Below are 13,935 nucleotides of genomic sequence, written 5' to 3' on the forward strand. Positions count from 1 at the left end.
TGATACATGACATTTTTTTTATGGCCGGTTAACAATATGATGGCTGATTAGAAATTTTTATATCCTAATTCTTGATGATATTATAAATTATATTATGCCTATTTAAACAACAGCACACAAAAGATGGTTTCCAATCAAAGAATTTTCCAATCAAAAAGTTAACATGTTTCAAGTGAAATCAGGCATCAAAAATATTATAATGTACAGTTGTAAAGCTTTATTACTTTAGTACTATTGAAACCGCGCATAGCAAAAAAAAAAAAAAAAAAAAAAAAAAAGAGTATACTATTTGAATACTGCTATATTTTGCTTCTCTACACATGGAAATCACATCATGTACTCACAGTCCATGTGATCTGAACACTAGTAGGGCTCAAGATTTCCGGTGTCTGCAGATACACCTTGACCCCTTCCAAATCCATCTGCAAGTGTCCCTGTTCCTTTACCTGACCCTCTGGGCCATCTGAAAACATATATACACAATGTCATGCAGATGTGCACAAACCATCTCACATATCACACTGCACCAGAAATTCTACCACCTTGTGTTCGGACGGGCTCCGAGATGGGGCTGGGGTCACTCAGACCATAGGAGTTGACTGCTCGGATGATGAACAGGTACACAGTATTTGGGTAAAGCCCAGACACAGTGTGCGTCTCCTGCTTCACAAGGTCGGCCACGGTGTGCCATAAGCTGCCCACTGACTGACTGGATAAATTAACACAGAAAATTGACAGAAATTTAACACTACTAATGTTACTGGGAATTTACAAAACAGTTCTGGCTCTTAAATTTGATTGGCTGGGGCTTGTTAAAATAGCCGATATATGCACACCAGTTGAATTCTGTATTCATAAACCAAGTTGTCAAATTGCAGCCTACTAACACTAATGAACTGTTACTTGGTGAAAGAGTCACTTATTATCATTCTTACTGATGCAACATTGGTATCTTTTATAATGTTGTAAAAAAAGTATCAAATAGTATCATGGTACAGTATAGAGTGCAACAGTGCCCGTCCACTTTTTCAGCCGTCTTGGTTCCAAAAGCATTTTTCCCATTCATTTAATAAAAAATCCTCCAGAGTTCTAAGGTGAATCACAACCTGTTTTCAAACTTTGATTTGAAGCAAAAACGTAAAAAAGAAAAAAAAAAAGTAAAAGACTGTGTACTTACCATCTTTCATGAGGGTATAAACTACAACCCCATGAAGCATTCTGAATAAGATAAGATGTTAACTGTAAGCATAGAAACCATATATTTAAATTTTATTGCGACAGATGAAAATATGCAAGTAGTTTGAGAGTAAAGGGAGACCAGCTCGAAAGCGTCATTCACAGTGCATCATGGAAGTGGGCGGTCAATACTGGGCGAGCTTGGCTGCGATGGGAGAAATGTGCCTGATGTTGTTCCTGGATGGCTACTTAGCCTTAGGATTAGAGATGGGATGAGGTTAGGGAATCTGCTGCCTGCCACGAACAAACCAAGGCACCTTTTTACAATAGGCACGTTTGGCAGGTTTTGTTGGTCGCAATTCTCAGAATGGTGGTTAGTTTCCCTTCAGGATCATGGGCAGTGCAGTTCTTCTTCAGGAATTCTTCTATTAAACACGATTTTTAAACAATGAAGTTGAATTAATGCAGATTGATGGCTTCAACAGAGGCATAAACCATCAATGAACAACCTCAAAGCTGATGTTTAGTCTGTCTTTAAAGGTTATCGTTAAAAATCAATCCGCCTACGGAGAAAATTAATGGGATTTTTATTTCTGGAACCCGACAACTGCGCTCTGTGCCACAATATTACTGTGTGTTTTTTTTTTGTGGCAATGGTACCATGATAATGGCATGGTTTTCTTTGAAGTACCTTGGAGCACCATGTAAATAGGGTGTTTATGCAGTATTTAATGCTTAGTCAGCATTACATTTCACTGCATTTGTTTCATATATTGAAAGTGAATGGTGACTGAGATGGTTATTCTGCCTAACACCTCTTTTTGTGTTACACGAAAGAAAGTCAATCATACAGGTTTATAAATACATGATGGTAAATAAGTGATTTCAAAGTTAATTTTTGGGTGAACTATCCCTGCTCATATCTATTTAAAAACAGCTCAACTGGCACCCTTAATAGGACACACTGGTCTTTGTTAATGAGAAACAATAAGCACAGAACTGAGCGTGAAGGACAATGGATCTGGCTTGCACTGTACCGGAAGCCCATAAGGTCTGCTTAGTGGACTTCTCGGACTCTGCACGCGACCGTGACCTCTCAACAGAGCGGGCTGCACTAAAAATCTGAGCACCTCCTTAACAAGGTGTCAGAGCAGAGCTAAACAACAACTTGGCCTCTACTCTCAGCCTCCCTGCTGCTCTCTTGGTGGGACAATAATAGAGCCTTCTGTTCATCTGACCTCAACAGGGCCCAAAGGGACAGGTTCTGCTGAATTCTAACTGCAGCCCCAGGGAAGAAGCTGAGCCTGGAAGAGAGCAGGGCTTCACTCTCACTTTACCATAAACTTCCATTTGCTCTAACACTCTGAATGATGACTGCACCAAAACCAGCACTATAATGAGAAAGTCTGAGACTAGCTTCACACAACAGGCCACTGGAGAGGATGTACAAACCCCTTTTCTACTTATATTTCTTTTTCATATGCAGCAGTGCAGCATACTTTAAATAAATACAGGAACTGACTGAATGCAATTACGAACGTGAGGTATGGCATACATTTTGAATTGATGTCTTTTAACGTTACAGGAATGTTCCAGGTTCAATACAAGTTCACATGAACAAATGCAAGTTCAAAACTCTACTGATGGCATATGTGACGTTGTGTATTTTAACAGAAAATATCATCCTTCTGTCCGTAGTAACAAGAAAAATGAAGTGTTCAGTAATGCATTACAATGGAAGTCGTTGGAGCAAAGAATTAAAATTAAATAAATATTAAAATACACACTGTTTCGAAAGTATACCATAGCAACAAGACCTAAACATTTTATGTGTTAACATGTGACCAGTGTGATCAAATCTAACCCTGTCCGTGCAAAGTTATGGCTAATATTTCAGCTCGTGTCATGACTATGTAAAGCTGATAAACCCTGTAATTTCACATGATACACACAATGACACCGGAAAAGGACTGAATACTATAAAATAGTAATAGTAAAACAGTAATTCCACCAACACAAATTACTTCAGTAATGCATTACCAGAAGTTCCTCCACCAAGAAGTGTAGTCCCACCTCAAACAGACAATTAAAAAATTCTGTCATTATCACACCCATGTACTGTAGTTCCAAGCCCATATGACTGTCTTTCTTCCATGGAACTCAAAAGGAGATGTTAGGCCAAATGTTCACTCTTTTTTTTTTTTTTTTTTTAATTTGGAATGCCCAATTCCCAGTGCACTCTAAGTTCTCATGGTGGCGTAGTGACTCGCCTCAATCCGGGTGGCAGAGGACGAATCTCAGTTGCCTCCGTGTCTGAGACCGTCAATCCGCGCATTTTATCACTGGCTTGTTGAGCGCTTTACCACGGAGACCTAGCACATGAGGAGGCTTCATGCTATTCTTCGCGGCATCCACGCACATTATAGCGACCACAAGGAGGTTAACCGAATGTGAATCTACCCACCCTAGTAACCGGGCCAACTGGTTGCTTAGGAAGCCTGACTGGAGTCACTCAGCACGCCCTAGATTCGAACTTGCGACTCCAGGTGTGGTAGTCAGCGTCTTTACTTGCTGAGCTACCCAGGCCACCCAAATGTTCACTCTTAAGCCCAAAGTAAACTTCGGTACAGGACGCGTGACACAATTCTCGTCATTAGCAGTGTGCTTGAGCACTGAATGTGTGCATCCAGATTTTTCAAACCGTGCGTCTTTGAATGGGCAGAATGCGCATGCGCCTGGAATTATTTGCACTAATTAATGGGTCTAAAAGGTGGAAACACTCACATTTGAGCCATTGTTGTCACGAAGATGCACTAGAAGATGTAATTGCTAGTAAACAACAGGAGACGAGGGTAAAAACGTCAACAGTGTAAGTGCACGTCAAGAACGCGAGTGTGAGGAGGTCTGGAGATACCTGTAATTGTATAACTTGAGTCTGAAGGACTATACAGACATTTTTCTCGTTCAGTCGTAGCTTGCATGCGCCAACCACCTGTATATGCACGCACCGTCAAATGGAGTATACTTTGACAGGCTCACAGTTCGCCTGTACGCAGACACGTCAAAATCGAAGCGTACTTTGGGTTTGAGTCACCATTGCCTTTCGTTGTATGGAAAAACATACAAGTGAAAGATGAAAGTGAATGGTAACTGAGGCTATCGGTTATTAACATTTGTATTCCATGTAAGAAAGATAGAAAGTCATATGGGTTATTGTGTTAATGGTAATATAATCATATAGACCTGAAAGTCTCAATAATGTAGGAAGTGACAGCGGCTCCACCCTCATGTGGGTTGGGCTGCCAAGTGAGAGTGACACTGCTTGAGGTCACATCTGTCACGACTGGCTTCTGAGGAGGACCGGGCAGCTGCAGGGACTGAGAGACCCTCTGGAGAGAGGACGTTCCAGACGCTAAACAGAAGAAACAGTGTCAAATCTGGCTGCATGACTATTCCATTAAGGGTGCATAGTGCATACCTGTACCAAGGACATTTAACTGCACATCGCAATCATCAGTGCAACGTGTTTCTTTAAGTGTCACCCTTTTCAAGAGTCATACAGAGTTCTGTTACAGAAAAGAATGCTTGTACGCTACCTTTCACTGTCACGGTCCCACTCCAACTTGTCTCACTAGTTGAACTGGATGCGACACAGGTATACGTCCCTGAGTCTGTCTCCTAGTAACAGAGAGGACAAAATCATCTCTATCTGCATCTGGAAGATGACAAAGATAATTCCAAGCGTGCAATGTCTCTGAAGTAATTCTGCGCTTGTTCCCCCTGCTCTCCAAATGGGGCGGATGAAATGCATTGTTTCTGCTGATCAGTCAGTCAAGTTTGTTTGAGTTAGTTAGAGGTTGTGGCTGTTAAATCTCCAAAATCATTTTTGACATTCCAAATGCCTGTTTTGTACTCTGCACTCTGCAGTGCAGCCTGTCAAATATCTAATTTAAGACATACAGACCTTGTACCACAGATGGCATTCAGTCTTTTAAAATGTTTCTGAATCATAAGCCAATCAAATCTGTGTAATACATAGCTGTATCTCTCATAATGAATGAACTGCACTTGTTCATAGTGTTGTTCATTTGCACTGGCTGTCTGCATTGTTTTAGCACCTGATTCACTAAAGGAATAATGCAAATCAGGTAATGGTGCAAACACCAAACATTTAGTGCGGAATTTAATTTGCATCCTGCAATTCTCAATCTTGCGGTTCAGTTACGCGTGCTAGGTGGTGGAAGACGCAGCAAATTAATGTGGTCTGGCATACTCCTTGCCAGGGCTGTACAGCTGTGATCCAGACACCTGAATAGTCTTTTTACAATGCCGAAAGTGTGCTCAATTACACCGCACGTGAGGATATATGGCCGGTTATAATGCTCTTTGATCACTATTTGATGAATTATTTATGCCATGGTCAAGAGAAAATGTACAAAATCATCTCTATTAAATAAAATTCTGTTTATTGCCTACTCTCCATGGGTGCTAAAAATGCAATGTTAAAAGAATAGTTCACCCAAAAATGAAAATTCTCTCATCATTTACCCACCCTTATGCCATCCCAGATGTGTATGACTTTTTCATCTGCTGAACTCAAATGAAGATTTTAAGAGGAACTTTCACTTATTGCAAATAATTAAATGGCTATACTGAACCAGTGGAAGGGGGGCCCCTGGTGGCAGCAGGGGCCCTATGCAGCCGCAGCTGTCACTTATTAGACAGAGCCAGCTTTGCTAACAACCACTGAAAACACCATAGCATCCACAAAGCAATGCACTGGGAACCACCCAGAACACCCTTGCAACCAAATAGAAAGCATCTTGCTGACAACCACTTAAAATACCTTAGTACCTTCAAAACAATGCCCTGGCAACCACCCAGAACACCCAAGCAATGCCCTGGCAATCAGTCACAACATGCTAGCAATGCACTAGCAACCACCCAGGACACCCTAGCAAGTACATAGCAATGCACTAACATCCACTCAGAAAACCTTAGAAACCTCACAGCAATGCACAGGCAACTCCCGTAACACCTTCACAATACCCTGGGAACCAACTGGAACACCCGAAAAACTGCATAGCAACGTGCTAACGTATATTTAAGAGGACTTAAATATTGATGTTTCTCACCCACACCTATCATATCACTTCTGAAGATATGGATTAAAACACTGGAGTCATATGGATTACTTTTATGATGCCTTTATGTGCTTTGAGTGTCAAAAATTTGGCACCCATTCACTTGCATTGTATGGACCTACAGAGCTTAAATATGTTTCTTAAAATCTTAATTTGTGTTCTGCAGAAGAAAGAAAGTCATACACATCTGGCATGGCATGAGGGTAAGTAAATAGAAAAAGAGAATTTTCATTTTTGAGTGAACTATCCCTTTAATTGAGACAGGCAGAGAGCACAGAGTTTTGTGAATAATCTGTAATCTACTGTTTATTAACAAACATAATTTACATATCCACCTTATTCCTGGGGGTCTTACTGGGGAAATGGATGTGGGATGAACTTCCGCCGGAAGTCGTTCTGTAGCATTTGCAAATGTAGGCAGCGGTCATTTAGACCCCGTTTACAGCTGGTATTAGGATATGCTTTGGATGATCCGATGACAAGTGATCAGCACTATATACAGGCAAGGCTAGAGTTGAGGGGGGATGCGATGGGATGCCATCCCCATTGTTGCAAGAAATACCAAAAAGCATCCCCTTTGTAAAACCATCATCCCCCCTTACCATCCCCTTCAGATCAATTGTGTCATGTATTACTTAGAACTAATCATGCAAGTAAAATGTATAATATTTCATTTTAATAAGTTTGATAAATAACAGACTTTAAATAAGGCCGATTAGCCGGTCAGAATTAGATTTCGACATGTGTGAGGTTTCCAGATTTCTATAAGTGAAATCCCCCAATCAGATCTGAACACTTGTACAGTTTGGATATATGCTTCCAGGGTGACGCTTTAGTAACGCAGTCTGATAACCTTGAGCGTGTGAGTTCTCTCTTCACTGCGAAAAGTCGCCGGATTTCTGAAAACACTGGCAGGTATGTCGGAGTTTGCGATGGGTTGACTTGTCCTTCCTAGTGTTCACATGAAACTTATGCCACAAGTTTTCAAATGTTTCACACACTTTCAAACATGGTCAAGTAGTAGATTGGAGTAGAAAAAATGCATGTCTGCAGTGGGCGAGCGATCTAGAAAAAACCTTTTTCATAATCATAATGTGAATTCTTTTCACAAAATTATTCATAAAATACAATTACAGAGGGTAACAGGTGCATATTATGGCCATGTGTCCTGATGCTAATTTTTGTCCTGATCTATTAAATTAAAAATACATAAAAAATAAAATTCACACAAACCATTTACTTGAATTCACCTCTTCTATGATGAAAATAGTTTTTTCTTTTTTCTCCCAATTTGGAATGCCCAATTCCCAATGCGCTCTAAGTCCATGTGGTTGCATAGTGATTCGCCTCAGTCAGGGTGGCGGAGGATGAATCTCAGTTGCCTCCGCGTCTAATCATGTGGCTTGCTGAGCGCGTTGCCACGGAGACATAGTGCGTGTGGAGGCTTCACACCATCCACCGCGGCAACCACGCTCAACTCCACATTATAACCACATTATAGCGACCACAAGGAGGTTACCCCATGTGACTCTACCCTCCCTAGCAACTGGGCCAATTTGGTTGCTTAGGAGACCTGGCTGGAGTCACTCAGCACGCCCTGGGATTCGAACTAGCGAACTCCAGGGGTGGTAGCCAGCGTATTTTACCACTGAGCTACCCAGGCCCCTTTATGATGAACATTTTTAAACTGCTGAGCTTAAAGTCATATTTATATTTTTTCTGGGGCTTAAAGTAAAAAATGTGATGAGGTGCCAAAAAACAAAAACAAAAAAAAAAGTCTCAATAAAATCTGAAGTTCCTGAAAAAAGAAATGTTGGCATGACTAGTGCAGAATAATATTTTATTGTTATTTCTTTAAAAAATAAACAGTGAAACAATTGTTTTAAACTATGATTAATATTTTAAAATGCTTTTGTCCACCAAATCAAAATCTTTGAATTTAACCAACATGTTGGTAGACAGAAAAAGCTTACATATACATGTACGAGATCTTTACGGATCTTCTTCAGTGTGTCTTCGTGTGCACTTACAGTAGATTAAATTTGAGCTGTACCTGGTGCACCATTTTTCCAAGCTTCTTTGTCTTTACATTTTTTTCGGTTTATTAATTTATGATGTAGTGGTGCTATATGTCACATCTGCTCACAGGAGATGCATTTTTGCGACCAACAGCGATGTGTGTCGTCTGAGCACATGTGATCGGATCACCCGGGATACATCTTAATACTGTGATGATGTGCATTAATTACAATACCTGATGTTCTTCAAGAATCCAGTAGATGGCACTGTGTTACAGCATATGTTACAAATGGTTTTAGAAACAGACGTACAAGACCAACATGTAATGTGCGTTCAGTCAATAAACAGAGACATGTTGAGATGTGAGTCAATAAGTGAGTCATTTTATTTTGAATCACTGAACAAAACGAATACCAGCTATAAACAAGTTCTTAGTGAGTATTGTATAATGTTTTGCTCAAGTCGTTTCGGCTAGATCACGTTACAATGTCCTTGCAGATCTCAGGGATAACGTGCGGTTCGTGGCTCTACATAAATCCTGAGGCCGCTTCTTTAAATCGTCCTCCCAAACCTCTATTAAAGATGGAACGTCTATCCGTATATTGTCCTTATTAAGCTCCGTCACACAGTGCTCACACATCTAGAAGTATGAATGAATGATCAACACCGCAACGAAAAAATTAATGAACATACGATGCAACTACAACTGTGTTTACTTCTTAGCAGAAATACCTCCCGCATTTCGTGCAAAGCATCACGGGGAGTAGGAATAAGGTGGATAAAGGAGACGTGTCTGCACTAAAAAGAATTGCAATGATTTAATTAAAATACAGCGTATTGAGCACCTAGTTAAACTGGATTATGGGACATTAGTGAATAAGATGCAGGTTTTTGCGCTTTAAACTGGCATTAAAATACATGGAGTGGTCATATGCAGCTTTATTAATCAGGAGAGCTCCACACAGTTGTACTAGCAAATTACATAATTCATTCCCATCTATATCTTTATTTGATAGGCTAATTTATCTACAGTGTGAAACACTATATCATGACATGACAGATTTGGCTGGTTTTTCTGATGTATTTCACCCAAAGCTTGAGCTGTTTTTCCTACTGAACCAATTTGATGAATGGAGTTTGCAAGATCTTCTAATTAAAATCCAAACCAAAGGTTGTTAGTCTTCCATGTGCACAATCAATTAAAGCTAATCTTACTCTTTAAATCTTGGAAGGAAATTGCAGATTAGCGTCACCACCACTTAATCAAAAAAACTTTGGGGAAGTTTGTGTGTAATTAAATTTAAACTAAAATTCCGGCAAAACTCAGAGCTTCTTCGAGCAATCATTTCTGTTGGCTATTGATTTATGAGCATTATACAGCTTAATGTTTTTTGCATGCATTGATGGAAACTCAGCCTCAAGTAAGTCAGTCATGGAATATGAAATGCTCAAGCAAAGACCATTACTTCAGATGTGCTTGCGGATGTCTCACTCAGTCTGAAATGTTGTCTGAGAGCTCTGTCCAGGGATAGCTCTGATCAAAGCAAACAATTCACATCTTTGTTTGAAGCATCTGTCAAATACCTTCAAGGAACTGATGTGTAAAGTGCCGTTTTCCATTAGGCTTATGTGGTTGTCATCGGCCAGAACGCTTTGCCCGTCCTTCTCCCACCTGATGCTGGGGAATGGGCTGCCTATCACATGGCACTGGAGCAGGGCGCTGGAGCCTAAAGCAAACGTCTGGTTGGCTGGGCCCTGTCGGATAATTGGAGGTACGGGATCTGATAGGCCTGGAGGATAAACAGCAGAGTGTGTTTGTAAGGAGTGTGTTTGCATCTGTCCAGTTGTCTAACAGTGCCTCTGGTATTCAAAGTGTAGCCTGACTTACTTTTACAGCAATGGAAGTACAACTGGCAGTCAGACTTAATCAAACTGTGAGAACTCAATGGCTTAAAAGACTGAGATATTCTGGACTGGTTTTATTCCATATGTGTCTTTATACTATATTACTACATTTTTTAATTTTCTGAATAAATGTGAGTGATTGCCCATGCTGGGGTGTTGTGGGTGTTTGCCAGGGCATTGCTAGGTGGTTCCTAAGGCATTCTGAGTAGTTGTTAGTGCATTGCTATGCAGTTGCTAGGGTGTTCCGGGTGATTGCCAGGGCATTGCTACACAGTTGCTCTGGTGTTCTGAGTGGTTGTTAGCACACTGCTATGCAGTTTTTCGGGTGTTCCAATTGGTTCCCAGGGTATTGTGAAGGTGTTACGGGAGTTGCCTGTGCATTGCTGTGAGGTTTCTAAGGTTTTCTGAGTGGATGTTAGTGCATTGCTATGTACTTGCTAGGGTGTCCTGGGTGGTTGCTAGTGCATTGCTAGCATGTTGTGACTGATTGCCAGGGCATTGCTAGGGTGTTCTGGGTGGTTGCCAGGGCATTGTTTTGCAGGTACTAAGGTATTTTAAGTGGTTATCAGCAAGATGCTTTCTATTTGGTTGCAAGGGTGTTCTGGGTGGTTCCCAGTGCATTGCTTTGTGGATGCTATGGTGTTTTCAGTGGTTGTTAGCAAAGCTGGCTCTGCCTAATAAGCGACAGCTGCAGCTGCATAGGGCCCCCGCTGCCACCAGGGGCCCCCCTTCCACTGGTTCAGTATAGCCATTTAATTATTTGCAATAAGTGAAAATAGCACTGGGACCAGCTATATGCATGCCAATAGTCCAATGGAACCTGTCAAAACTATTAAAAATATTGCATACGCTTTAAAGAATAGACATGGATAAGTATGTGAATTTGACCTCCCTAAGCCTATGTGATCTGATGTGGTGACATTAGTAATACAGCTGGTTAGTTGTATGGGTGATTCGGGTTTGAGTCCACATTTAGCCTATTTCAATCTCATTATTTTCCCCTTATCGATCTATGTAAGCGAACACCATCAGAAAGTCACTTATTTTAAATAAAAGAACACAAAACGTCTCAAAGTATCTAAGGGGACTGTTATATCATTGAAAATAAACGCTGTATTTTCACTGTGATCACTAAAGTTTAAGCAGTGCAGATAAGGGAGTGGACGGGTGCACACACGCCTTCCTGGTATGAAACGTGCGGTTGGCGGCTTTTTCTAGCGGCTCGGCATCTCACGGGCCAGCAGAACGAGAGTCATGGTAACACGTTTCCTGGACCTGAAGAAACCGCGCTCTCAGCATTTAAAGACAACAGTAACGAGGTACCATTATGTGACACATTAGGTGCATTTGTTCCCACTGCCAGTGATGTAGTTAGCATGTTGGTTCAGATGTTAAGTCACAATAGCCTACTTATTAGATTATATACTGTTTTATTAGTGTGCTAATACCAAATGCACTATTTACAGAAAGTATCCTGTACCACATCTTAATTTGGTAATTTAATTCTTTCTTATTCATTTTCACAGATTTTCATTAAATATATATATATTAATTTGTGCATGTGATGTGTGTTTGCTTAGTTAAAAATTGTGTTCTTTCTTTTTTGTACTTCTGAAGTAGTTATACCTGTTCTGATAAACTCCAGTTGATAGTTTTGCATTTTTAAGTGTTACGCTTTTAAATAAATAGACTTGTTTATTTGCACTATGTATAAGTGTAAATCGAAGAGATTTTTTCACCCATTTTATCATGCGCAAAGTTAAAATAAATACAATCATTTGGAAAAGTAATAGCACACGTTTCCTTAACAAGCCACATAATTTGAGATATCATGTTCGTAGCACAAATAGTGTGATGAGTTACATATCAAAGTTTAAATACTTAGAAAATTCCCTATCCCTAAGAATGAGCATTAGTAATATGGCTGCTTGCCTTTGCAAATAACACTAATTAAAAACTGGCTACATGGTTTAAGGAACGCACATCAAAATGAAGCGCTGTGTGTGTATTTTGTGTGTGTACATTCAGGCAGTCTGTTAATACTAGGGGTTTTCTTCACAGTCTTCTCCAGAGACACCATTTGCTGGGTGGAATTAACAGTAATCCCCGGCACTCACCAGATTCCACTTGCAGCAGAGCCTTGGCGTGGACACTTCCTGCCACACTGATCGCCTGGCAGACATAGTAGCCTGAGTCCTCAGAGTGAACATCAGAGATGGACAGCTCTCCGCTCATGGACACTGAATAGCGGCCCAACAGGGAAGGAGGTTGGCCAGGGAAAAGCAGCATCTATGACAGATCACAGATTCTTCGGTTCACACCACACCATGGACAAACTCAGTGTTCGGAGGGACTAGAAGTATTTTTACAAGTTAAAGAGAACATATTATGGAAAACAGGATTTTTGTTGCTCTTTTGAAATAAAAGTGATGTACTATCTACTAATATTCACAACGCAAAGCTCCTCCCCAGTTTACCTTCACGTGTCTCTTTTTTCTTCCTTCAAAGAGGCCCAGCTTTCATTGGTGATATCCCATAATGCCTTTGAAAACATATCTCATTTCGCTCATATTTCAGCGTCTTATTCACTGAAAACCTGCAATCCAACGTAAATGCACTGCAATAGATCGCAACAGTGCCCGCCCACTTTTTCAGCCATCTTGGTTCGGAAGTGTTTTTCCCATTCATTTTTCTATAGGGATATCATAAAAGCATTCTAACACCATGTCTACACCGGGCACGTCCGTTGACAAGACGTGACGTGCTGCAATGACTTTAAATGCAATTCCAGTGTAGACAGCTTCACTGATTAAAATGGGATCTATCTGCTTTTGACAAAACATGATGTGCTGCTCATGTCCAGTATAGACAGGATTTTTGCCAAGAACCAAACCAACCAGCTCTGAGGTGAATCACAAATTTACAAGCTTTGATTTGAAGCAAAAAAGTATTTTAATATCGGAAAAAAAGATGAAGGTACAAGACTGTGTACTTTACATCTTTAATGAGGCAATGAACTACAATTTTGGAATTTTACTGGATTTGCTTAAGTGAATTGGGCACTGAAAAAATGCAGACAGTGCCTGCACATAAATGCTGCTATCAGCTGGTGCAATTAATTCTCAGTGAATTCCCCCTTTTGAATCTCTTCAGCGCAATCAGTGATACACGGCTAATCAGCAGCAACGAGTGGAATTATAATCATCAAGAGGCTCTAGGCTTGTTTTCAAGCTTTGGGTTTGTTAATGAGTCACTGATAAACATGCTTTAAGACACAAATAAAACATCTTTACATCAAGAGATCTGCCTTTGATCTCCAATTTGGAACTTTTAACCTACGTATGATATAAAGAGAAATATTGGATTATACTTGGAAGTAATGCAGAGCCTGTTCCAACAGTTACATCTGACTACATGTTTGTTAGTTCCTGTAGAAAGTATAAGTATATGCATATGTACCTGACTGCCTTCCTTCTGCCAGAAGACTGCTGGAGGGGGATTTCCCTGGGTGCCACATTGAAAGGTTACCTTCTGTCCTTGGGCAGCGACTTGGTCCAGTGGACGGATATCAATCTGTGGGGGCACTGAGACCAAAGAGACCAGAACAGAGCAGGAATTAGGCAATCTGAACATGCTTTATTATTTCATTTTATGTTTGGCCCTTTTTGCTACTTTTTTATGTAGATAATGG

The 13,935-nt window shown here is 40.5% G+C and overlaps 1 protein-coding gene across 2 annotated transcripts in view; it reads right to left on the reverse strand.

Moving 5' to 3' along the window:
• LOC127430121 (roundabout homolog 2-like) overlaps nt 1-13,935 on the reverse strand; it is an 86,819-nt gene that overhangs the window by 25,357 nt on the left and 47,527 nt on the right. For both annotated transcript variants that reach the window (XM_051679623.1, XM_051679622.1), the window contains exons 7-13: nt 13,704-13,828; nt 12,362-12,533; nt 9,924-10,129; nt 4,773-4,854; nt 4,420-4,588; nt 543-709; nt 345-463 (exon numbers count right to left, since the gene is read on the reverse strand). In XM_051679623.1, the coding sequence (XP_051535583.1) occupies nt 345-463; nt 543-709; nt 4,420-4,588; nt 4,773-4,854; nt 9,924-10,129; nt 12,362-12,533; nt 13,704-13,828 (1,040 nt within the window). The remainder of the gene's footprint in view (nt 1-344; nt 464-542; nt 710-4,419; nt 4,589-4,772; nt 4,855-9,923; nt 10,130-12,361; nt 12,534-13,703; nt 13,829-13,935) is intronic.

Source organism: Myxocyprinus asiaticus, chromosome 39 (genome assembly GCF_019703515.2).
Source record: "Myxocyprinus asiaticus isolate MX2 ecotype Aquarium Trade chromosome 39, UBuf_Myxa_2, whole genome shotgun sequence".
Taxonomy (NCBI): Eukaryota; Metazoa; Chordata; class Actinopteri; order Cypriniformes; family Catostomidae; genus Myxocyprinus; species Myxocyprinus asiaticus.